Below are 26,333 nucleotides of genomic sequence, written 5' to 3' on the forward strand. Positions count from 1 at the left end.
ATGGAAAAATGGTCTTGCTTGAAGCCGGTCCCTGGTGCAAAAAAGGTTGGGGACTACTGACCTAAATCAGCTGGATAACTTTGGCCCATCCAGATATGCCCCTCCTTTATCTGGATACATTTTTAATTTCTCCGAGTAAACTCTATCTGGGTTAGGGGAGCAGAAATTTAAAGACTTTTACATATGCAGTTCTCTTTCCTGGGATCACTGCAAAAAAAGTCTTTCATGTGAGAAAATGTCAAGCTAGTCTGTCATTTGCAATCCAGAAACAATATAGCAAAGACAATTTCACTGCAGCAATAGTCTGTATAGTACCTGAATGTAATCCACTTTGAAGCGCTGAAAAAAAGTGCGAAAAGCGGAATATAAATCTAAATAATAAAATGGAGCCAAACAGCTCGACAAAACTAAACTATCAAGATGAACAGCCTCTTATCAGCTTACCAAAACTTATTGAGAGAGAGAGAGAGAGAGAGAGAGAGAATAACATTTTTTCATTTAATTCAGGATATTCTTAATAAATTTGCATAAATTAGTTTGACTAGATTTAAAGCCTTACTACTATACAGTCAGAAAACCAAAGACAGACCACAAGACACTACAGGTTTTTTAAAGTATATATTTCATATTCATGAGTGAACATTCGCAGTGTCAATAAGAAATGCTCTCTTTATAATGGTTACTACATTTTGTAATTACAAGGCTATTTATCAGCAGTCAAAACTGCTGGACAAAAAAGCATTTCACTGGACAGAATGTGCAATATCTTCTAATCCCACAATCAGAAGATGAATTTAAGTTTCAGTGACTATAAAGTTTAGCTTACTCCTGTAATTTTATGAAATATAGTCAACAGGCACTTGTATTCAAGTACATCATAAAGCCTTTCAAAGCCTTTCTGATTAATCACAAAGGGCTATTTAACTATATTCAAAAAGGACAACACACACCACATTGCTTTGATTATCCCAGTGATCTTCAGTGAGATCTAACCTACAGCGGACAGCTGTGATTGTCTTCAACTAAATATTAAAACACAAACTATCAGATGCGTGGGATTATATTGTGAAAAAATTAATTCATCACAAAAAAAACCAAAACATTTAAACAGCATAGGGGACAAAATATGCTTCTATGAATAGTACACAAACCAGAAACTGATAGTATGCTGCAACCAATGTGTATTTAAATCATAGCTCCAAGCAAGTCTATTTTGTTTAGTCTTTTTTTTTTTTATTTTAACTTTGTGCTTTCTAAATAATGAAAAAAGAGGCAGCCAGTAACTTCCAAAGTTAGGAGTGAGCATTGTTAAATAGATGCCTGAGGTTTTTGCAGAACCACCTGTGGTGGCCTTTTCTCATAGGTAAAAATGTGACTTCTTAGTGTCAGTGGATTTGTGCCCCACTAATGCTGCTTCATAGGAACCAGGACAACAGCGTAGACAATGCATGGTTTGTGTTAATATACTTTCTCTGACTTGCTTTGTGCATCAGCAATTCATGTTATAACGTTTGACTGACTGTAATTCTAGTTTCATTATTTAAATTATACAATGTCCTGAGGGATTATTATATGTGGGGAAGATTAAGTGTTCACTGTGGACATATCTGACTGAACGTAAGAGCTGCCACTGAAGGTGCCATTTAGAGACATCCATGATCATACATTGCAATACCCATCAGCATATGTGTGAAGAATTGTGTTTGTGTACTTGACCATGTTCCTGTACAATGCTGGAGGTGGAGGAGGGGTGTGACAGACAATTGTCAGGTTTTGAAGAAACATGGATCTTAACATTGGACACTTCATCCTCATGGACCATTACATGAGACTTAATGGAATGCAATTATGTGAGGTATTTTGCCATTTCTTTGTTTATCTCTTTGAATTCCTCTGAAGCACAATGTGCCCTGTTTGGCTGTCTCCTAGACATGCAATTTAGATTTAATGAATGGGCCTGTTCAGTCTCCTGATGACTGGCTCCTTTATAACATGTGATTTATTTAAATGGAGAACCGAAAGCCAAGGGGTATTACAATTCTGTTTAAAGCCAGTATGTTGTGAAGCTAGAAGAAATTTTCAGGTTTAATATTGAGCTTGTCTCCTGATGAAGGTACTCTACTGAAACGTGGCCAAGTCTGGGATTTTGTGAACGTGGAGCAGTATCTCGGGTTGCTAGTTTGATTGCCTATAATTGTTCAACGCTGCCTGCTCTAAATTTATATATTTTAACCAGCAAATATAAAACTAAAAATATTACTTAATACTCACTCCTAATTTGAAATTGTATTGGTTGCTAAATGTTTCCATTATTTATATAGCATGGATTGAGAGATGTTAAGTTATTTTTCATTTTAAAAAAATTGAGACATTCAGCAATATGCTTTAAGCTAGGGGCCACAAACTTTTCAAGAAGCATTTCAAATCACAGAGTCAGGGGTGATGAGGTCTAACTTTGCTGAGCTGGGGAGGGAAGTAGAGAGTCTTTTGGAGTTGTTTACAGAGAAAAGTTTGGAGGGGGTGGGGTCCAGGTTTGACCTTTACAGGGATTTGAAATGCTAGGGAAGGGAGAGCAGGGTTTCCAGGGGTATGTCAGTAATACACGCCAAAAGATGGCAACCCTGCCATACCCCCAGCAACCTTACCCAAACATCTGCTCACCTAAGGAGGTAGGGGGCAGGGAAGGTAGGCAGATGGCAGGATGAGGAGTGTCTCTCTCTCTCTCTCACCCCCACCCAAGCAATCTTCCTGCCTCTCTAGTTCCTTCCCCTTTCTTTTCCCTTCCTCTCACTCCCATTTCTTGCAACATGCCAGAATGATGGTATGAGCAAAACAACTGCCACTGGAGACCCTAAACAAGGGGGAGAAAGACTCAGTATCTGGATTATAATAATGAAGATGTCTGCACTCTATGCCTCCAAAGCCTGCATCGTTAAAGTACGATATCCATACACCTTCCCCCCCATTTCCAAATAGATGTCAGCGTGGTTGGGAGCTCAATGAACCACTGTCCTTACCTGGCTTTCTCTTGCAGCCCCACAGAAGCAAGTACCTTTCTCCCCATAGCCAACACTGCTCTCAACAGCAGCTGAAAACCTGGCAAAGCTATGCTGCAGTCTCTTCCCCTGTCTTCAGTGCAAGTGGCTCCCCCTGCATAAGCAGCACCAACACCAGCAATACATAATGCAGCCAATCTATGGTGGCTTTGCTAGGACATGTTCTCCCTAAGTCGCTCTGATGCACTGCCACTTGCACTTCCAACTTCAAGGATCTGAGCTGGCAGAAGCGCTCTCACTGCCACTGCAGGACAGATTAAGCTCCTTCTGCTGTTACTGCAGAAAACTGAATGAAATTCGTTTAAAGGCCATTTTTGAGGAGTTCTGATTTCAACACATATTGGTTGCCGCAGACACTTAGGTTTTGTTTTGTGTACCCTAATACATGACTGCACCTTATTGAGTATTTTGTCCCCTGTGCTACTCATGTTTTTTGATGAGCATGTTTCACATTTTGGATTATTTTCACCTAGTGATTTGTCTTGTTTGCATCTGATGGGATTATTTTGTTACATTCGTTATGCAAGGACCACCATATATATGGCTGCTTGGCCATGAACTATAAATGTCTATAGTCCCGTTAACAGCAGCTGAAAGTCATCACCTGAATCATGACTCCTTTCATTCAAGGAGACATAAGAGGAGGACAAGAAGTCATTTATAAAATGTTATTTCTGCATTTTTCTATATGCATCACCTAGCACTAGAAATAACCAGCTCTCTATTCCAGAGAAAACTGTGTAGGACTCATTTTCCTAGCTCTGATATTATTTCAGCTATATTATTGTCATTATACTGTATATAATAATCTTCAAGCTGTCACTTTTTCTGTTTGCATACAAAAAAGAAATTAACCCCACCTAACACACTTCAAAGCTTAAACACGTTCTGTAAGACCATGCCTGAGGCTCACCTTAGTATGAGCTCTTGTTCAGCAGAGGTCAAGTGCACTGTGAAGGTGATGTGCTCAGGCTCCAGTGATGAAGAAAAGGTGAGTGCTAGTACAAATATATGTCTTCTGTTGACTGAGAAACACTGCTGATGGGTTCAGTTTCAGACAAGACTTCCTCTCCAGCCACTGGCCAGGGAGGGGAAAGAAGTCACAACAGAGATGGCACAAGACATTGTCTGGGGATAAAAATCTTTCTGAATCAACATAACTATTACAGACTCTCCTACAAAACCAGAAAATCCTCTGCACCCACTCCTCTTCCTCCTTTATCCACTTTCTTCCCCACCATATGTAGGCAAGTAATAACACGGCAGCAGAGTGCGGGAACTGCTCTGTGGAATATAGGTGGCTAGGCTGTACTAAGTGTGAAACTGTGACCCGGCAAATGTTTACAGTGCTCCTAGCAGCCCACTCACTCCCCCCCCCCCCCCCCCCCCCCCGATTTCCTGTTTTAAAAGGAAATCCACAGGAGAAGGGAAAAGAAGTTAGCTGGATAAAGTTATCCCACTAACAGCCTATATATTCAGTAGCATGGCTGCGCCGCGGAATATTTCTGGCTATCTTAGCGGGATAAGTTTATCCAGATAACTTTAAGACAGGTAGATGGGCTGACCACAGTTAGCCAGATAAGTTACCTGGCCAACTCTAAATATCAGAATTAGCTGGATAACTTATCTGACTAACTCAGCTCCTTTTGGGTATGTTCCTGGCATGCCTCTGACTTATCCGGCCACCTTTTAACTGGATAAAAAAATTATCCTGCTAGAATTTAGCCAGTTCAGTGCCAAAATATTTATTTAGCTGGATAACTTCTAGAGTTATCTGGTTAAATGCTTCTGAATATAGGAGCTCATGCTTCTTCTACAATACATCCCATGGTTTTTATTTTTCAATATTTTAAGCTACTTAAAACATTTGTCTTTGTGCAGTAGGCTTTATAAAAGTTTATATTTACAGACAAATTCTGCCACTAGTTCAAGCAGCATCAGGATACACCTCTGAAATGTCTCACCAAGCAGCCGCATTCCCTCTGCAGCCTTTTCCCAATAAGAAGCTGTAAGATCAGCTAACCTGGCCATGTCTATTGCATATGTGGAAATAATTGCAGACATCCAAGTATTTATGATGTCATTTAGAGGTTCTGCAAACAGCAGTGCTATGGCTAACATTATTAAAAAGCAAGTAAGTATAGCCCCCCCATATGTGCAAGAAATCCTCCATGGAAGTTTCATCTTTGAACTGGGTGGTTCCTGAGGTAGGGACAGCTTCTCCACATCCATCAGTTTTACATTATTCCACTGACTGGTATCAAAACTCTTCAGGAATGGACTCAGATCGCTATCTGAGAAGGAAGGTAAAGGACTCTCCTTAATTAATTTGATTTTCTCCCTGAACTCCTGCATCCGCTGCAGAAAAATAATGGGATCCAGCAAATCCCTAAAACTCTCCGCAAGGCTGAGAGCCCGTTTCTGCTCATTCAGAACCGTGTTCAACTTATTGATCTCTGGGTCATAGGCCTGCATCACTGCCAACTTCATGGTCTCAAAATCAGACAGGATCTCATTTTTTTTCTGCTCCAGCGTGTGCTCTAGTGCTTCAAAGTACTCCTTCACTTTGTCAGAGTCCTTAGTCAACAACTGCAGGGCTCTCCTCTTGCTAGTTTCCAAGGTGTCAAGCTGGGACAGCAAGTCTCCACACCGCCATGTCTCAAAGCTCTGAAAGAGACTTTCAAAAGCACTCTTTTCTAGGCGATAGGCATCCTCAATTGAGCAGAAGCCATGGTCTGCGTGATCTCCTCTAGTGGCACAAAACCCACAAATTAGCTTCAGATCTGTTGAGCAGAAGATATTGAGGGGTTGCCCACTGTGCACCTTGCACACAGGCATCTTTGGAATGACTTTGAATTTGTTGTACTTTTCCACAATTCCTTTCAGTGAATAGTTGACTTGCAAGCTACCAATTCCAATAGAAGGGGTTTCTTTTCGGCAGGTGGGGCACTTGAAATTTGACTGTCTCCAGGGCACGCTCCTAACATTTCCTTCGAGGATCCCTTCTAGGCATTTCTTACAGAAGTTGTGTGAACAAGGTAAAACCCGAGGATCATCAAACAAACTACAGCAAATAGGACAAGTAAGGTCCTCCTCCAAGAGATCCATCATAGCCTGCAAGGAAAGCAGAAGCAGTAAGTGAACCAAACTTCTGAGTATATACAGAAAAGACAAGATTACCCAACACTGAATTATCAAACATAAGCAGAATTACCATTTTTATTTTCACTTACAAACTTGCACATACAGGATCAGAGAATTGCTTTTCTGAGGGAATGCAGGACAAATCCCGGAATAAAATAGCATAGGATTTTCAGAAAAAACAGGACTGGCTCAGGCAATCCCTTATAGCCTGGAAATATTTATGAGAACTAGCCACAACTGGAAGTCTTCCTTATTGCCATATAATGAGGCAACTAAGGTAAAAGCTTTTAATTCCTGTGAATGTACCCTGCGTTACCAGACACTGCAACATTTTTTAGTGTGCAACTGTTAGATAGGTTTAAATTAACAAACAGTGTGAAGAGCCTATTAAATATACCAATGCAGCTAAAGAATGTAGCACCCTGCACTACAACATCCTCTTCCCATCTTCACCAAGTGGGTGGCAATAATAATTTGGCTATCTTAATCTATGCCTCATCCACAACTTCCCCCGGCTGCTGGGACTAAACAAAGCACTGACAGGTAACCCACACTCTCCAGCATCACACAAATGCAGAATAAAGGAAAAGAAATTCAACTGTATCTGGAGTCCAAAGACATGAATTACTGCTGACTTTCCACTCCAGTGTTTTGTGCAAAAGGCAGTCAGGGCTGCACATACATTTATACAGAATTTATGGGACTTGTTTAAAATGATCCACAGTTTCATTCATATTGCCATCGCACAAACCTCAGCAATAACAGATTAAAATAGCTTGCTATAGCACAAGAAAATTATTAGCATAAACAGAACAAAGGAACAGCAATAGCTGGTCATGTTATAGCCCCCTCCGGTAGACTGAAGTTAGTCCCGAAATATGTTATAACTCTCCAAATATTGTCTAACTTTTCACCCATCTTAATTTTTATCTTCTAAATCCACAAAACAGAATTCCATTCTCTATTGAAGACTTCATGAAAGGGACACACCACATAATTTGTTTTAATAATATTTTTTCTACAAGCTGCTGGATACTTCTTAAAATTGTGCCATCCGACATTCAGACACCAACTAAAATCACAATAACTTATCGTAAACTAAGAAAATGTAAATGAGAAATGCTAAAAGTGCAATTCTAACAAAATCTGTTTTCTCATATAACAACCCACAGTATTATTAGGTCATAATCTATAAAAGTATCCTAAGGTATGCTAGATAGGGCTGATATATTTTGTAACTTATTGCATTATTTTTGCATGATGTATATGTTGTATTTCTTAATATCACAATGTTTTAATAATGTAATCTAACATGTACAGCACTGCTGAGAAAGGCAGACTATAAATGTTAAATAACAGTCACCTAGCTTCCTGCTGCAGTATGTTGGATGTAGTCCTAAAAATCTTATGTTTTTATATCCTTCCTGTATTAGATTGATTGTATTTATGAGTTCTTCACTTGTTCTTTTTGCTGTTGTACCTCATTTTGAAAACTAACAGTGCAGGGCGAGAAATAAATCTGTTGATAAACAAAGAATCATGGCTCAGAATGAAAGCCTTGTGCCACTCCACACTATGAACTGGATACATGTTAACTAGGCTTGATTTCAAATGACAATTAATGCTAGCACATGTGACAATTACATTCTTCTTTACTTAAGAAGGCATCTGCATTAAAAACACACTCAAGGGCCCTATAAATGTGGTTTGCATAGCTCAATGGGTCCTTTAATATTTCTCCCATGTTGTGCCCTGTGAAAAACATCCTTATTTAAGAAGGCTTTTGGTTTATAATGAGAAAGATAACCAGGAAAATGTTAGGAAAAATGAATTTATATTCACAGATATTTAGCCAGCCAGGTTACAGAAACTTGCTTATGCACTCTATTGGTTACTAAGGTGAATAAATAGCATTTCCTAAACGAAAATACACAATGGGGAACCCACAACCACTACAGGAAATACACCAATGTAACACAGCTCTACAGTAGAAGAGTCATGTTACACACTTTACTGTGGTGCAAACCGTGGCAAGAGAGAAGCTGTGTGTTGCAGTTGTGGACCCTTGGGCCTAGGAAGAGTTGGCACAACCTGCAGGGAGGAGCCCTGCAGGTTCTCACCATCAGGTGGACCTGGCCGAAGCAGAGACCCAGCTGGAGCTTTGCCTATAACAGCCCTCGTTCCCTTCAGGTTAACCCTTTGGGTGCTGGGGGTGGCAAGTCTTAGGTGGGGTCTCTGCTGATGGCAGAAGCAGAGGTCCTTGGATAGCAGGATCACAGGCAGGTGGAGGTCAGATGAGTCAAGTCCAGGTGAAGGTCAGAGGCAGATGGCAGTTAAGCATGTCCAGTAGCAGGCAGAGGTTAGTGGTAGGCAGTGGTCAGGAATGTCCAAGAGCAGGCAGAGGTCAAGTCAGGCATCAGTCTGAGTAGAGAGAAGGGGCAGACAGGCAGGTAAGGTGAAGAACAACAGGACAACATGGAAGGAGATGAGATCTGAAGACAAGGCGCCAGAAGCAACATATTCTACGGAGGAGTAGGAGGACCTGTTGCTTAGATGCCAAATGCAGGATCGAGTGACCCCTTTATAGGGCTTTGGCAGTGGCATCATCATCTGGTTCCATGGGGCTTTTCCCGCTACTTGCCCTTTAAGAAGGCTGAGGTCTGGCATGCATGCACCTAGGAAGCAAGATGTCAGCTGGGACTGGTAGCGTTTGACTGCATGGAAGTCAGTGGCATCCTGCCGCATTGGACCTTGTCAGGAGCCCACAGGGAGCCCCTAGCTGAGGTGGTAAGTGCGGTGGTCCATGGGCCATGGACTGCCAAACATAACACTATGCTGGACTGAAAGCATGGCAGACTCTGGTGATGAGAGGGAGTACATACAGGAAACTGTCCAGAAATAAAAAACAGATAGCAAAAAATAAAGAATGATGACATAGTGCTTCCTCTGGATCTGGAAAATAGCCTGTGGCACATTAAATTAAAACCAGAAAGCATAAGAGTGTGGAACCTGCCCTATTAATTATAACAATAATATTTTATTCAAACTGCAAGATTAAAAAACAGGATGAACTACAATGTAGTACAGTGGTTCTCAACCTTTTTTCTGTTGGGACACACACGACAGTTCCCTGTACATACCAGTATCATTCCATACTGTGGGTTATGTTCCATGTCCAGAAGATGGAGTCAGAACACAAAATTCCCAGGGGAGGAACCATATAACCACGCCTCCCCTGTAACAGCTCTCAGTAATGTTCTGACTCCAGCAGATGTGAGCAGGGGTCTTGTGGTCCCCAGCTTGTCAGCTTAGGGCTACCTCCTCAGGGGGGATCAAGTTTAAAAAAAAAAAATAAAAAATAGGAAGTTTTAAATTTACAGTTTAGGTCACTTTGCTAAGGCTCCCCCTTACAGCAGGGGGAGAGCTCTCCGCTGGTGCTGGCTCATCGCTCTCTAGCCTGGTGACTTGCTGACAGGCTGTTGCCTGTTTTTCTCTCTTTCTTTTCTCATTTTCCTCACTGAGGGCTCAGTTGGGGTAAGTGTATTTTTGTTTCATCTTCTTTTTCAGCAGAAGACTGCAATTGTTTGGACTCCGTTCGGCTCTCTGAGGTGAAAGTCGGTAGCGCCGGCCTCTCCCTCCTAACCCAGGTTTTCCCCCCTCCCTTTTGGGGAGCGACCGACATCCCGACCTGCGGCCCCGCGAAGCACCATTCCCCGGGGCTGCCTGCTGTCAGGAGGTTAATTCCCCATCAGTTCTTCTTCAGGTCGGTGGGGGACCGCGGCAAGCGTCCGTTGCCGGGTCGGTGCTCATTTTAGGCGCGAGCCACCTGTAGAGCCTCCCCCGCCTCTCTCTCCCTGCGGCGATGCAGTCTGCAGCGCCTTGTGAGGGCTCCAACAGGGCCGGATTATTTTCTGAAGAGGGTCTGTGCTCAGGCGGTTTCCCTGAGGGGGAATGTGCGCCAGCTACTAACAAGGACGTTCAAGCTGCAGACCGCGTGGGAAGGAAGCGCCAGGCCCCGTTCCCTCTCAACGCGGGAACGGCAGCCATTTTGTTGCAAGATTCTGATGCCGCGCTTTCTGAGGAGGACACGGATAATCCGTTCCAGACCCTTACTCAGAGTTTAATTCTGGTAGGCAGAGGGTGGATCCCCCAGGGGGTGACACCTCAGGATGCCAGGCCTTTTCCCCTGAATTCATAGTCCTGAAGCACAGGGCTTTTCTTCAGAGCAGAGACACGACCTTCGGGACCTGGGGACCCTCTCCCCCCAAGATACTATGTCCTACCCCCCTCCTGGGTGGGACCCTCCCTCAGGCTCGCCCCCCTTTAGTAGGCGGGGGAGCGGGGACATCTCGTGGCCCTACCGGGACACCATCGATAATACAGACTTCGCCGGGAGAAGGACAATCCCAGGACCCCGACATGGACGACCCCACCTTGGCGGCCCAGGTGGAGGGCGATGACCCTAGGGTCCTCCGCATCTTCCAAGCGGGAGTTAGATGACCTCATTCCCTACATCCTCCAGGAAATGGATATTGATCCCCCTCCGGAACCGGTGGGGCCTGACCTGCCTCTCAAGAAGGGGGACCCACTCCTAGCAGGACTGCGGCCTCTAGCCAAGTCTTTTCCCACTCATCACAGGATCTTGCAGTTGATCACTCGGGAATGGGATTCCCCGGAGGCCAACCTTAGGGTCGGTAGAGCCATGGAAAAATTGTATCCTCTGCTGGCCGATTTTTTTTTGGAAATTCTCAAAGTTCCCGCTGTAGATTCTGCGGTATCAGCGGTCACAAAACATACCACTATTCCTGTCACTGGAGGGACAGCGTTGAAGGATATGCAGGATCGGAAGCTGGAGGTTTACCTCAAGCGTATCTTTGAGGTCTCGGCCTTAGGGATGCGGGCGGCTATCTGCAGTTCCCTCGCACAGTGAGCGGGTCTTCGATGGGTGCAGCAGCTTCTCACCTCCCAGTCCTTACCAGATGCTGAGGCTCACCAGGCGGACAGACTGGAAACCGTTGTTGCCTATGGAGCGGATGCCTTATATAATCTTTTAAGGGTCCTAGCCCGAACCATGGTGGCGGCGGTCTCAGCGCGTCGGCTCCTTTGGCTTCGCAATTGGTCGGCTGATGCCTCTTCCAAGACATGTTTGGGGCCCTTCCTTATAAGGGTAGGTATCTTTTTGGTGAAGACTTGGATCAGATCATCAAGTCCCTTAATGAGAACGCGGTGCACAAGTTGCCCGAAGATCGACCCCGTTTGTCAAGATCATATAATTACTCCAGAAACCGTTATCGTAACCAGCGGAGAGCGCGTCCTCAGAGGCAACAGCCACCTCGGGCTCCCTCTTCTCGTTCGCACTCCTGGAACCGGCCCTTTCGTGGGCGCCGCCAGGGTAAGGAAGCGCAGGGTGCTGGTGCATCCGCTAAATCTACCCAATGATGCCAGACGGACCCCCGAGGTGGTCCCTCGACTGGGGGGGGTGGGGGTGGTGTCTCCTTGCTCTCTTCTACGAAGAGTGGGTCCAAATCACGTCGGATCAATGGGTTCTGGATATTCTAAGACGCGGTTACGCTTTGGATTTTGTTTGCGCGCCTCGGGACCGGTTCCTGTTTTCCCCTTGCGGGTCCTTAATCAAACAGGGAGCCGTGCGGCAGACCCTCGATAGTCTCCTTCAATTGGGGGCCATAGTGCCGGTGCCAGCCGCTGAACTGGGCCAGGGGCATTATTCAATCTACTTTGTGGTTCCCAAGAAGGAAGGTACTTTTCGTCCTATCCTGGACCTCAAGCAGGTCAACCGGTCCCTCAGAGTTCCTCGTCTCTGCATGGAGACACTCCGTTCAGTGTTAGCGGCAGTTCATCCGGGAGAATTCTTGGCTTCGTTGGATCTCACGGAGGCGTATCTCCACATACCAATTTGTCAAGCTCATCAGCGTTACCTACGCTTCAAAATTTTGGGTCAACACTTCCAATTTCGCGCTCTTCCCTTTGGCCTGGCCACAGCTCCACGGGTTTTCACGAAGATCATGGCGGTAGTGGCGGCAACCTTGCGCAAGGAAGGCATCCTTGTGCATCCTTACCTAGACGATTGGCTCATCCGTGCAAAGTCACGAGCGCAGTGTATCCTCGCAGTCGACAGAGTGGTACAACTTCTCCAATCTCTGGGATGGATTGTCAACTTCACCAAGAGCAGCCTGGTCCCGTCCCAGTCGTTGGATTTTCTGGGAGCTCACTTCGACACCAAGAATGCCAGGGTTTTTCTGCATCCGGACAGAGCTCATTCTCTGCCTCAGCAGATTCAAGGATTTATGGCGCTCGAGACACCCACTGCCTGGGTACTGGGGACTATGGCCTCGACCATCGATCTGGTTCCTTGGGCATTTGCACATCTGAGGCCTCTGCAGAGATCCCTACTCTCCCGGTGGCAGCCGGTGTCGAGAGATTTTCAGGCAATCCTTCCAATTCCGAGAGGAACCTTCATCAGTCTCCATTGGTGGCTGGAACTGCGGCACCTAGCTCAGGGGGTGTCGCTGGAGGACCCGGATTAGGTGATTATCACCACGGACGCCAGCCTCACAGGCTGGGGAGCGGTCTGTTGGGACAGCTCAATCCAGGGATGGAGGAACAGTCGAAGTGGCCCATCAACCGCTTGGAGACCAGGGCGGTCCGTCTGGCGTTACAGGGTTTCTTCCCCATAGTATGCCATCAAGCAGTCAGGGTGCTATCGGACAATGCGACTACAGTGGCGTACATCAATCGCCAGGGAGGCACGAGAAGTCGGTTGGTCTCTCTGGAAACCGACAAATTGATGGAGTGGGCAGAGCTTCACCTCCAACGACTAACGGCCTCGCATATAGCGGGAGTGGACAATGTACAGGCGGACTTCTCTCAGCCGACAAAACTTGGATCCCGGAGAGTGGGAGCTCTCGCAGCAGGCAATGCGGATAATAGTACGGCGATGGGGGACACCGCACATAGACCTAATGGCAACCGCCGGAAATGCAAAGGCTGCCTGCTTCTTCAGCCGCAGGCGGGAGTGTGGCGCCGAGGGCGTGGACGCGCTGGTCCTACCCTGGCCGCACCACTGTCTCCTATATGTTTTCCCACCGTGGCCCCTCATGGGCAAGGTCATCCGCAGGATAAAGGCACACCACGGGCCGGTGATCCTTGTGGCGCCAGAGTGGCCCCGACGACCGTGGTTCGCGGATCTGCGCAATTTGACGGTGGAGGGTCCCCTTCGTCTCGGTCAGCTGCCACGTCTTCTACGCCAGGGACCAATATTTTTCAAGGAGGCAGATTGCTTCTGTCTTGCGGCCTGGCTTTTGAGAGGCGTCAGTTGAGAAGGCGTGGTTATCCGGAGCCGGTTATTTCAACGCTACTGAAAGCATGTAAGATGTCCACCTCTGTTACCTATGTTCGAGTCTGGAAGGTCTTCGGGTTCAGGTGGCGGCCTTGGGGGCTTTTCTTCGCAGTGGAAATAAGGAGTTTCTGTCCTCGCATCCGGATGTCTCCCGTTTCCTTAAAGGAGTTAAACACTTGAAGCCTCCGATTTGCCCACCTTGTCCGTCGTGGAATCTGAATCTGGTTCTCAGAGTCCTCTGTGGTTCGCCGTTCGAACCTCTATGCTCGGCAACCATCAAGGTCGTCACTCTCAAGACCATTTTTCTCGTGGCAATCAGTTCAGCAAGACGTATTTCCGAGCTGCAGGCCCTATCCTGTCGTGAACCATACCTTCGTTTCACGCCTGAAGGGGTTTCGCTGAGGACGGTTCCTTCTTTTCTCCCTAAGGTGGTTTCGGCATTCCACCTCAACCAATCTGTGGAATTACCATCTTTTGCCTCTTCTGAGTCTGGAGACCTGCGTAGACTGGATGTACGGCGGTCTCTGATACGCTATCTGGAGGTGACTAATGATTTTCGGCTCTCCGATCATTTCTTTATCCTCTGGTCCGGACCCCGGAAGGGTTGCATGGCCTCCAAACAATCTATAGTGCGGTGGTTGAAGGGAGCGATCATAGCGGCGTACCTTGGCGTAGGTAAGTCCCCTCCGCTGGTTGTCAAGGCTCATTCGCTTCGAGCCCAGGCAACATCTTGGGCGGAGAGCTCCTCCGTCTCCACTCAGGAGATTTGTAGGGCAGCCACCTGGAAGTCGATCCATACTTTTGCGAGACATTATCGCCTGGACGTCGATGCTCCGTCAGGCGGTCAGCTTGGAGACAAGGTAATACGAGCAGGGCTGTCTGCGGCCCACCCGTGATGGGAAAGCTTTGGTACATCCCACAGTCTGGAATGATCCTGGTATGTACAGGGAAAAGAAAATTATTCCTTACCTGCTAATTTTCGTTCCTGTAATACCATGGATCATTCCAGACACCCTCCCTTGGTTTGGGGGTTTTGCTGGTGGGACATCCCTGCCTACACAATCTTTTACTCTGTATTTCGAATACTGCGCGTCTTTTTTGTTCACGCACTGCTGTTTGCAAGTTCACTGTTCAGAATTTAGTTGCTGTTTATTTGGACAGCGGTTATTTCAATTCCTTCTTTGATTACTTGATCCCTCTGTTTTTTAGTCTCTCTCTTTTGGGCTTTGTTAGTCTAGTTACTGAGAGCTGTTACAGGGGAGGCGTGGTTATATGGTTCCTCCCCTGGGAATTTTGGTTTCTGACTCCATCTGCTGGACATGGAACATAACCCACAGTCTAGAATGATCCATGGTATTACAGGAACGAAAATTAGCAGGTAAGGAATAATTTTCTTATGGTTCTCACATGCGTGACACACTGAACACATGACCATCATAGGGCTAAATGTAAAAAGTACAGTTTGCATCCACAGGAACCCCCCCTGACCCACAATTATGGATGTAAAGCAGAATTATGACATTCCTTGTACAACTCACCTTACAAAAACTATATTCTGGTTCTAGTGTCATCTCAGTAACAGCAACACAAACTCCAACTACCAGGCTCAATAGCCCTACTTATTTAGCCCTAATTAATTAATACTACCAGTAGAGGACACAATTGATAAGACATTAAACCTTGCATTGATGTACCTAGACATAATTAAGCAACTACTAAACCAAATGGAACTAGTAATTAACATTGAAAAAACTGAATTTATACACCTAGAGCGTAAAAGCTCTGAGGTAATCAAAAACCCAATCAAACTTAAAAACAATCAAGAAATAGTACTAACCGAGAAGGCTCGGAACTTAGGAGTAATAATTGACACGGAACTCAGCCTGAAGCAACACATATCACAAAAAACTAGAGAAGGATATGCCAAACTAATGGTCCTCAGGAGGCTTAAACCCCTATTAACCCAAGCGCACTTCCGAACAGTCTTACAAGCACTTATATTCTCCAGCACAGACTACTGCAATACTCTATTTCTAGGATTACCATACTCAACAATAAGACCAATTCAGATATTACAAAACTCGGCTGCCAGAATACTAACTGGTAAAAACAAAAGGGAACACATCACCCAAACACTGGCCGAATTACACTGGCTGCCAATAGAACAAAGAGTGCAATATAAAACACTATGCACAATTCACAAACTGATTTACGAAGAAAAAGCAGACTGGTTAAACACAGCACTACGCTTACACATCCCACAAAGAAATCTTAGATCAGCCAACAGAGCTCTACTAACAATCCCCTCCGTAAAGACAGCAAAACTTACCCAAGTTAGAGAACGAGCCCTTTCCTTAACCGGACCAGCAGTATGGAACTCATTGCCACTCGAAACAAGACTACAAAGTGATTTAAAAAGCTTTAAAAAAAGTTTAAAAACATGGCTTTTCAAAAAAGCATTCTATAATATAAATGGGGAACAACAAGAAGTTTAAAGGAATAAGCGAATGAACATCTACATAAAGCTAAAGTCACCCCATATTAACATAATTATATATCCATCATCATTATAGAAATAATTTAAAAAACCATGCAGTTTAAAGTTCAATTATTATATGATCCCTATTAATCATATAAAAGACAAGACCCAAATCTCACATTATATACCTTAGATTATGAAAATTGTTACCGTTAAATGTTTTGGCACTTTGTTAGTAAGAATTCAATCAAATACATATATGCGTGCCACCTTGTAAACCGTTGTGATGGTGCACTACTAAACGACGGTATAGAAAAGTTTTTAAATAAATAAATAAATACTTATGAAAAGACAGCAGTTTATCACTAATGCATGTCCTCTTGAGAAAATACAACAAATAAGACTGATACAAATGCTTACATGCTACCGTGTTTCCCCGATAATAAACCTTATCCTGAAAATAAGCCCTAGCTTGATTTTCAAGATTTTTGGAGTAGGGCTTGAAATATAAGCCCTACCTTTTAAGTGGATGTGCGGTTCCACCCCAAGACTTGCCCTACACGCCCCTCCCCCCCAAGACTTACTGAAAGTCCCTGAGGGGGCCCTGAAACCCAGGGGGGGGGGGGGGTTGTAGGAGAAAACCCACCCCAACCATTCAAACTTACTTCATTGCACCCTCCCGACCCCCCCCAAAACTTGCTGAAATTCCCTGGTGGTCCAGCAGGGGTCCCGGGAGAGATCTCCTGCTCTCGGGCCGGCGGCTGCCAGTAATCAAAATGGCCCTTTGCCCTTTCCATGTGACAGGCTATCGGTGCCATTGGCCGGCCTCTGTCACATGGTAGGAGCAATGGACCGCCTACTTGGGTAACATCAAGCTAGGTTGATATAACATTGCATAAATCTCATCTTTGGCTGAGTTTTCTCACTCCGAAGGTCATCATATCATCACAAGAGAGCACTGTGCTGTTCATATGTCTCATTTTGAATGTCAAAGTGGTCCCTAACCCCTACACTAATACCTAAACCTCATCTCGAGTTACTAAGTGGGCTTTCCATAGAGATATAAATACCTATCTAGTATTAGGGCATTATGGCTAGTCTCTCTCTCTCTAGGATGGGCCCTGATAGCTAGGTTGGCTCTCCAGGAGCTTCAAAACAACTAAAACAGGCATGGGCAAAAACCGCAATGTGCAATAAAGCCCTAACGCAACCTATCGCACGGCCTAACGCTAATGAAAAAGGTGTAGTTAAAATCAGCGTTAAAGCCGCGCGATAAGGTTTCACAAAATTGTGGGCCCAGCCCACTGCCGCCCCTAACGCCTCCTCTTTTTCAGATTTGCATCGCACCATGCGTTATGGTGCTATCGCAGGCGTTAAAGGCGTTTTACGCATGTGAAAACGCCGTAACGCGATTTGATAAATGAGCCCCTTAGATTGTAAGCCCTCTGGGGATAGGGAAATACCTACAGTACCTGAATGTAATCAACTTTGAAGCGCTGAAAAAAGTGCAAAAAGTGTAATATAAATCGAAATAAATAAATAAAAAATATTGTGAGAAAGTTGCTCCAAACTTCCTGAGAAATGCTAGCTTAACCAAGGGCCTAAACAGACTTACAACAGATTGATGTTGGAACACAACTTATGAAAAAGATTTTGTTAATGGTATACCATACACCAGGTGTGGCCAACTCCAGTCCTTGAGAGCCACAAACAGGCCAGATTTTCAGGATATCCACAATGAATATGCATGAGATAATTTGTATATTCATTATGGATATCTTGAAAACCTGGCCTGTTTGTGGCTCTCAAGAACCAGAATCTGTCACCCCTGCCATATACTGTAGACCCAACATAACACGAAATTGCTTAGAACATGGTCAAAGGTTGGCTTCCAATTTCAAGTCTTTCAAATTTGATAAATATTCAGCACCCCTTTAGCCGGTTAAGCAAGTACTGATCTGGCTAAGTGGCAGCGGCTGAATATCTGGCCATGTTTAGCAGCCGCCACTTATTTGGATATGTATTTATCTGGCTAACTCACTTAGCAGGACTTTTCTCAATATCACAAAGTCTATATAACTCAGGCTCACTTATAATGCAGATCAAATTATTTTATCACATCGTCCACATTATATCAGGTCTACAATATTATTCATAGGCATTTGATTTTATTGGGATCTTAACTTTTTTTCAGGGTTAGCAAAAAATATAGCCACATGTGATGATTCATAATATTAGGATGTGCTGACGTTCAAGTGTTTTCTTCCTTCTTAGTGATATTTATGTCACTATTGTGTAATAGTTATCTGTTGTTCAACAATTTGTTTACTTGGTTCAATTAAAAACAAAAAACGATTTTGTAGCACCAAAAAGGACAGTCAATGAATACACCTGTTTTGAAACATTATGACCAGAAAAGGTATACAGAATAAGTTGAAGAGGTGTACGCTTCTAGCCTAACACAAAAGCAGCACACTTCATAGTCTTCTTGCATTTTAAGTGCCAGTTCCTGCCATCTCCTGTAAATTTAGGGATGGCTCTATCAGAGGTCCTGACCCTAACAAGAGTTGATGGAAATTTGGCAGGTACCACAGATCCTCAGTAAGAAACTCTTCTAAAATTCAGTCAGACCTATCTAGGGAGAGAGCCCCTCAAATGTGTGGGCAGACATAGCAATAGGCACTTTGCAATGAAGGAATGCACCTAAAGAGTCACCAATATTTTACAGAAGCAGTCTTGAAGGCCTATAAATATATCAGTGAAATATGCTGGAAGATTGATTCTAAAAAGAAAACTGCTGTATTTTTCACTCCATAAGATGCACTTTTTTCCCCCCCCAAAAGAGGGGGGAAAATGTCTGTGCGTCTTATGGAGTGAATATTAAAAAAAAACAACAACCCAAAAACCAAAACTAACTACAACCAATGTTTTTTTTGTCCCCATTCCCACCCTTTAAATTTAAATTAACTACAACCCCCCCCCCCCCCCCCCAAGACTTGCCAAAACTCCTTGGTGGTCCAGCGGGGGTCCGGAGCGATCTCCTGCACTTGGGCCGTCAGCTGCCAGAATTCAAAATGGTGCCGATAGCCTTTGCCCTTACTATGTCACAGGGGCTACCGGTGTCATTGGTCGGCCCCTGTCACATGGTAGGAGCAATGGACAGCCGGCGCCGGCCAATGGCACCGGTAGCCCCTGTGACATAGTAAGGGCAAAGGCTATCGGCGCCATTTTGAATACTGGCAGCCGACGGCTCAAGTGCAGGAGATCACTCCGGACCCCCGCTGGACCACCAGGGACTTTTGGCAAGTCTTGGGGGGTTGTAGTTAATTAAGTTTAAAGGGTTGGGATGGGGACAAAAAAAACCCCCCCACAATTTTATGCCTTACCCTAATTTGCTCCTTAAGACGCAGACGCCCAGGAACAGAGCTGGTTTAGCACACCATTTTTTTTTTTTTTTTTTTAATTTTCCCGCTCTGAATCCTAGATGCATCTTATGGTCAGGTGCGTCTTATGGTGCGAAAAATACAGTATGCTCCAAACAAATAACACCCAAAGTCTTGTAGAATTTGCAACCAGCTATGCTTTAAATGATCACTTAATATGAGAAACTGTGAAAAAAAAATTCACTGTAACTGTTAACAGGAGAGAAGGCTTACCCCACAAGTATAAGAATATGATCTTAAAACTAAAGTATTGTATAGACAAAGACTTGATTGTGGCAATAGCTCTTTCAAGGGCATTGCAATCCAGTGATCCCCAAGTAATCACACACATTATTAATGTGCATGTCAGCTCCCACACCCCATTTCTTTTTTTTTTTAAACATTTTTCTTTAAACACCTTCCCTCCTCACCTCATCCAGGCAACACAGAAAATCCCTAGCCAGTCAAAGCAAAATCTGCTTCAAGACTAGCCCTCAGCTCTATTCCTTCAGCCAGCGGGTGTTGCTGCATTAGTGGCACATTTCTTCTCTCTCTGCTAATTCCAACAAAACTCTGTAGCTTATCCAATGCTTCCCAACCAGTGTGCCATCAGAACTAATCATGTCAATACTTCCTGATGCTCAGATCCAGACCAGTACCTGGGCTTTACTCTACCAAGAGACACCAGTGGTGGTTCTTAAATGTGCAGCAGCTCCTTTTTGAGTACATGTGTAGCCATGTATGCTCCTTCCTAGCCATAGCATCAGTCCAGAGTGTGGGAATTAATGGACGGTATACAGGGCATGGATAAGTGGGTACCACAGCACTCCTCTCTTCCCCCCTACCTGTGCCTCCTTTGAATAAGTCCAACTGAATTCTGAAAGGGGATTGGTCCTTTCACTGACATGTGACAGTGAAAGGCCCAACCTGCTGTCACAGTGAGAACAACCCTGTTGGAGAGATGTAAAGTCTTCTCCAGCTGGGGGGGGGGGGGGGTGAAGGACACAGGATTTGGAGGGCTCAGGTGTTCTGCATGGCCCAATTTAATTTTTAAAGGGAGGGGGCTGGGAGAACCAACCCAAATCTGCTGGGCTGACTTCATTTTAAGATGGGAGGAAGGGAAGGGGTCTGGGAGGACTCACGGACCTGACTTCATTTTATCACGAGAAGGAGGGGACAACTTGCCACACTGAACCACCCAGTCCACCCAAGTGGGGTTTGGTGCTCTCCTCTTTACTGCAGGTAGTTTAACTCCTGCTCTGACCTAAGTGTTAAATTTTCCACAGTAAAGAGAGGCAGCCTCCCCATTAGCGCATCTCCTTCCTTTACAAGGTAATAGCTCATAAGGTTTATTACTCTCCATTTTGCATCGGACACACTAAGCTTGCCACAGGTTTTTTTTAGTGTGGGTGTTTTTGGCTCTTATTACATACCTGGGCAATGCTAAAATACAAGTAAGAATCCACAGTAGGCTCAGCATGGATAAAACATCAGCCCCATAGATTTCTGCTTTCTCCTGCAGATAGAGGGAACAGGAGCCTGGAAATGGGAGAAAGATAGAAAGAATCCATGCACGATGTTGAGAGGGTAGGGATGAACAAGTTGCAGAGGGAGTAGAAGCAGCTGTAGGATAAGTTGCTGGGGCAGGTGGGAGCTGTACCTATGTTAAAAAGACAGCTGACCATGAACAGAACAAAGCAGAGAACAACAGGAGGAGAGAGGAGGTGGCCCCAAGCAAGACTCCTCTAGCCACAATAAGTGGAGGAAATTATGCCAAAGCCCAAGGAAGCATTACTGAAAAATGTACTGAAGGTGCCAATAACCTATCTTCTTAGTACCAGAAAAGCAATGGAGATGGCAGGAGAAATTCATAGGCAATGCCTGAAGGAACTAAACGCAAACAGTAGTTATCTGCAAATGTATATATATGCAACCACATCCACTTAAAGATGCATGGGAAATTATTTTAAGGAGGAAGTTAGATTGCATGAAGAATATTGTACTGCGACAGAAAGGAATGAAGCAGAGAAATCACTGATATTATTAGTGTTTTTCTTAGCCTGCTTGTAACAAAAGGCAAGTTCTGAGATCAGATATATTAAACAGCAGTTATTCAGTAGGCTAACTGCAGATATCAAAGGAAAACAGGCCAGTAGCCATTTGACCATACCTAACTTGCTTGCTGATGTGATAACAGACAGCGGGGGGGGGGGCTTCGAGAACACATGGGAGTGGCCCAGAGAAGAAACCAGAGCAAAGGTCAGAAGAATTAACTTAAAAAGAGCAACATGAGACAAGCTGTTTGAAATCAGAGAAAGAATAGCTCAGAAGAATAGCTTTGGACATTAGCAGTGGTTAATGAAGTGTCTGATGAGCTCTTGCCAATGCATTGTGTTCCCAGATCTACAAAGATATATATAGACTCACATTCAGGCCGATTCAGTAAAGTCCGCGGGAGAGCAGACGAATGCCCACTCGCCGGTGCGCGCGATTCAGTATTCAAATTAGGTGGTGTGGTAGAAACAGGCAAAAGGAGGCGCTAGGAACACTAGTGCGTCCATAGCGCCTCCTTTTAGCCCGGAGCGGCGGCTGTCAGCGGGTTTGACAGCCAACGCTCAATATTGCCGGCGTCGGTTCTCGAGCCTGCTGACAGCCACGGGCTCGGAAACCAGACGCTGGCAAAATTGAGCGTCCGGTTTTCGGCCCGACAGTCGCCGGCCCACTTTAAATTTTTTTTTTTTTTTTTAACTTTTTTTTACTCTTCAGGACCTCAGACTTAATATCGCCATGACATTAAGTCGGAGGGTGCACAGAAAAGCAGTTTTTACTGCTTTTCTGTGCATTTTCCTGGTGCTGGCAGAAACTAGCGCCTACCTTTGGGTAGGCGCTAATTTCTTAAAGTAAAATGTGCAGCTTGGTTGCACATTTTACTTACTGTATCTCGCGGGCATACCTAATAGGGCCATCAACATGCATTTGCATGATGAGGGCGCTATTAGGTGCCACGGGTTGGACGCGCGTTCCGGAGCACACTGTACTGTATCGGCCTGATTGGGAATTGTAGGGGAAGCAATTCTGTGAATTTTCCTTCATGTAAACTCTTATCTTGTATGCTTTTATTGCTTTTTCTCAGACTTATAAAGTAAACGTCTATACTTATAAGTGTGTTGTGTAATCTAACAAACATTTTCTTATCTAGTACAAGATGGTATTGTGGAGAGCCAAGACCATCCTGCCATAAAACAGGGATATCAGTTAACTTCAAAGTCACTGGGACACTGCTCCATTTTGATGGACCCATGCACATCTCCGTATCTTCTCTCCCTATGGGCCAGATATAATAAGCTACACTCCGTAGAACACAGTTTTATCTGCAATTATGCACAAGTTTTATTTTTTTGATGCATCAAAAAGTACTGCACACAAAAAAAAAAGTGTATGTAGAACAATATGCACTGCTTAGCATCCATCTCATGGAAATCCCATGCAAATGAAGGCATTAACTATTAATCCTACCCATGCAGAGAGAGATGTACTAACAGGCCTATACAGTAAAGTCCGCGGGAGAGCGGGCGAATGCCCGCTCTCCCAGTGTGCGATTCAGTATTTAAATTAGGCCCAGCAGTAAAAACGGGCAAAAGGAGGCGCTAGGGACACTAGTGCGTCCCTAGCGCCTCCTTTTTGACAGGAGCGGTGGCTGTTGGCGGGTTTGACAGCTGACGCTCAATTTTGCAGGCGTCTGTTCTCGAGCCCGCTGACAGCCACGGGCTCGGAAACCGGCAAAATTGAGCGCCCGGTTTTTGGCCCGACAGCCACAGGCCGAATTCAAATTTTTTTTTTAAACTTTTTTTTTTTACTCTTCGGGACCTCCAACTTAATATCGCCAAGTTTTTACTGCTTTTCTGTGCACTTTCCCGGTGCCGGAAGAAATTAGTGCCTATCTTTGGGTAGGCGCTAATTTCTGAAAGTAAAATGTGCGGCTTGGCTGCACATTTTACTTTCTGAATCGCGTGCGAATACCTAATAGGGCCATCAACATGCATTTGCATGTTGAGGGCGCTATTAGGTGCCGCGGGTTGGATGCCCGTTTTCCTCCTCTTACTGAATAAGGGGTAAGGGAAAACGCGTGTCCAAGAGCAGGCTAACAGTGCTCCGTAGGAGCGCACTGTACTGTATCGGCCTGTAAGAGAGCACGAATTAAACCAATGCTGGTCCAAGGTGGAGTAAGATTTCCAGTGCTAGTGTTAATCGAAGGGCAGAAGCAACAGTTCTGATGCCAGGAACTGTAGTTTCAAGCCCAAAGCACATTTTCATTAATATGAAGCATGTTTTCTGTGCATAAAATATGATTTGTGCATACAACAAAAAAGTGCTCTCTGTGTAGAAAGCTCTTGGGCACATAATTTATGCACAGAAAGCATGTTTTTTCTTAATAAAAATGTGCTTTGGACTTGAAAAGGTTGGGAAACATTAGCCAAAGCCCAACCACCCCTACTTACATTTTTAAAAAGTCTTGCTTGATATCAGAGAACATGTAAAAATCCACTACAAATGACAGCCATTTGGAAAAGGTGAGCGCAGATAGGAAGCTAATAGCAGTGAAAAATATTCCTAAAACCAACAATATTGGGTAAAGCAGTCTGTATTAGCATTATCAAATATAAAAGGTTCGTTTGTTTATGTTTAATGGCAATGCATTTTCAGACACCACTGCCAAATGTCTTGCACTGCTAAATTATTAAACACCTCTTAGGCTCAGACCAGCAGTAATACTATACAAATTGCAAGCTGCAGACAGAATCTCGAACAGAAAAAAAAATTTAAAAAGGATTCAGAGGGACAAAAAAAGCATACATATTAAAGTCAATGAATCTCAAAGAAACGGATTCGAGTGTGGGCTCATATTTTCTTTCTAGGACCCAACTCTTAATGCTGTATCCCATGCCCGTATCAATGCCACAGTGAATGTAGGCAGTCTGAAGCTCAGAGATATCACCTTCACATACGCCACAGAACCAGCCTTGGCTGCTCTTCAGTAGGAGACCACTGAAGAAACTACAGTACAGACTGCCTAGAGACATCAAACAAGCCATGAAAAGTCAGCCTAGAAAATACATTTTACACATTCTTGCTAATAGGTTTTCCTAATGACATCTTGTTAGCGGGAGCTTCTCAGAAAAGATAATGAAGTCACCAAATACCCGTACTGACCAATGTTGACTAAAACTGCCATACAATAAAGAAAGTGCATGCATTTATTAATTAAAAAGTAGACTGTTCGGTCTTTTAGGTTTTATTTTAAAACCCTGAGAGCTGAAAGCCTTTAAGATCAGGGCGTGGTTGGTTTCTATTCTCCCAAGCTGCTGGGAAATGTGTTGCATTTGCTCCTGGTAAACTCCTGCTCTTCTCAGCTTTGTCGACTCTAATGTTTATGGAGCTAACCGCCACAAGAAAACTAGTTTTAACATCATGATCGTCTACTCAGCTGGTTTGCATCAGATATTCTAAGAGCGATCGATTTGTTTCTCCCTTAAGAGAAAATGAAGCTGTTCACGATTATCTAAGCGAGGGGATGGGTACAATCCCATCTGTTTGGTCAGGAGCTGTCTGCAGACACGCACAATGGTCTCGCAGCTAGAAAACTCTTGGTTGCCGCCTAGCGACTAGAATATTTACCTGCTAAAATTAAAAACATCACCAGACGTCATTTATAAAGTCAAATCGGTTCTTCCTTTAAGTGTGCTAATAGAAACCTCACAGACTCATTCCCACAAACCAAACTGCTAACATCTTACAGTGAACGAAGAAAAAAAAAAAAAAAGTAAGCTGTTAGGTACTAAGACACAACTGCTAGCATTACCACAAATGCAGTTTGTACACGAAGGTCGACCAGATGCATACCCACAGCTGAAATCTGTAGACTGGGCCCCGTAATCAGGGGAATGAAGCTGCCGCATGGCCCCTCTAAACCGTCCGCAGCCCAAGGAGCGCCTGAGCTTTCCGCGGCTACTATTGGCTGCCCTCCAATCTCTCCGCCCCCTTCTCTGCTGTTGTCTCCGTCCCGATGTACGCTTGCGGCAGTTGGGAAAGGACAGGACGCGATGAAAGGGACTTAACCATCGTTTGCTCGACCCTTCCCTTTATCTGCCGTGGCCTTCGCAGTTGCACGTAATAAATGTAGAAAAAACATCCTTGAAGGCTGAAGCACAAGTGTGTTTCAGAAATCAGGGCGGAGACTGAGTAGAACCGAAACTTGAATCTCTTGCCCTTGCCTTTCAGGACTGGATTTAGGTAGGAGTACGAATCGAACCACCCAAACACCCGCCCCCTTCTGAGGAGGTGGTGCAGGTCTCCCCTCCCCCATTTACCAAGTTAGAAGCTCGAAGACCGAGGGCTTCTGAAGATTGCTGCCGCTGGGAGCAGGCAGTATCTCCATACCTGGGAACTCTCCAGATTTGGCCCAGAGACTCCGGGATTCTAAAAGAATTACCAGGACTCCGGGCCAATACCGGAAAACTCCGGGTGCTGCAGCAAAAGCAACCTGCCCGTTCCCGGGAAGAAGAAAGGGCGTCATCTGTTTTGCGCCGCTGAAAAAGGAGGACCGAGTGATTTCTACCGTCCCTGGCCCTTTTTAACTCACCACTTGCTCCTGCACAGCCTTTACAACTGTCCCTTGCAATGTTTACAGCCACTTGTCCGTCCCATCCTGTTTAAGTTGGCCAATTGATATCCCGATTTCCTGCCCGTGCACCAAAGGAGGAGTGAGAAAGGCAGCGTCCACTTCCGCCAGTGGTGCCAGATAGGCGGTTTTCAGGCCGGCTACTTTCCAATGAGCGTGTGTGGGACATTTTTTTTGTTTTTGGCTGAGGGATTTG

The 26,333-nt window shown here is 44.8% G+C and overlaps 1 protein-coding gene across 6 annotated transcripts; it reads right to left on the reverse strand.

The window, feature by feature from the left end:
* Window positions 1–604: 604 nt before the first annotated feature.
* On the reverse strand, window positions 605–26,333 carry TRIM13 (tripartite motif containing 13). 6 transcript variants are annotated; one of them, XM_029602823.1, is made up of 2 exons: window positions 26,099–26,333; window positions 605–6,170 (listed from the first exon to the last, which is right to left on the reverse strand). In XM_029602823.1, exon 2 carries the CDS (start codon window positions 6,165–6,167, stop codon window positions 4,944–4,946), a length of 1,224 nt encoding a protein of 407 aa, XP_029458683.1. In that variant the 5' UTR covers window positions 6,168–6,170; window positions 26,099–26,333; the 3' UTR covers window positions 605–4,943. The 6 variants fall into 6 exon arrangements, with proteins under 6 accessions (XP_029458683.1, XP_029458686.1, XP_029458682.1 ...); XM_029602826.1 differs by lacking the exon at window positions 26,099–26,333 and adding an exon at window positions 25,827–26,074; XM_029602822.1 differs by lacking the exon at window positions 26,099–26,333 and adding an exon at window positions 25,319–25,763.

Source organism: Rhinatrema bivittatum, chromosome 5, assembly GCF_901001135.1.
Source record: "Rhinatrema bivittatum chromosome 5, aRhiBiv1.1, whole genome shotgun sequence".
In the NCBI taxonomy this organism is placed as follows: domain Eukaryota; kingdom Metazoa; phylum Chordata; class Amphibia; order Gymnophiona; family Rhinatrematidae; genus Rhinatrema; species Rhinatrema bivittatum.

Excerpts from the sequence above, each read along its gene's own strand:
- TRIM13 (XM_029602822.1), bottom strand. The coding sequence starts at position 25,357 with ATGCATCTGGTCGACCTTCGTGTACAAACTGCATTTGTG. Across the intron at positions 6,171-25,318 it reads GTGTACAAACTGCATTTGTG|GCTATGATGGATCTCTTGGA; the intron begins GTAATGCTAGCA and ends CTTTCCTTGCAG.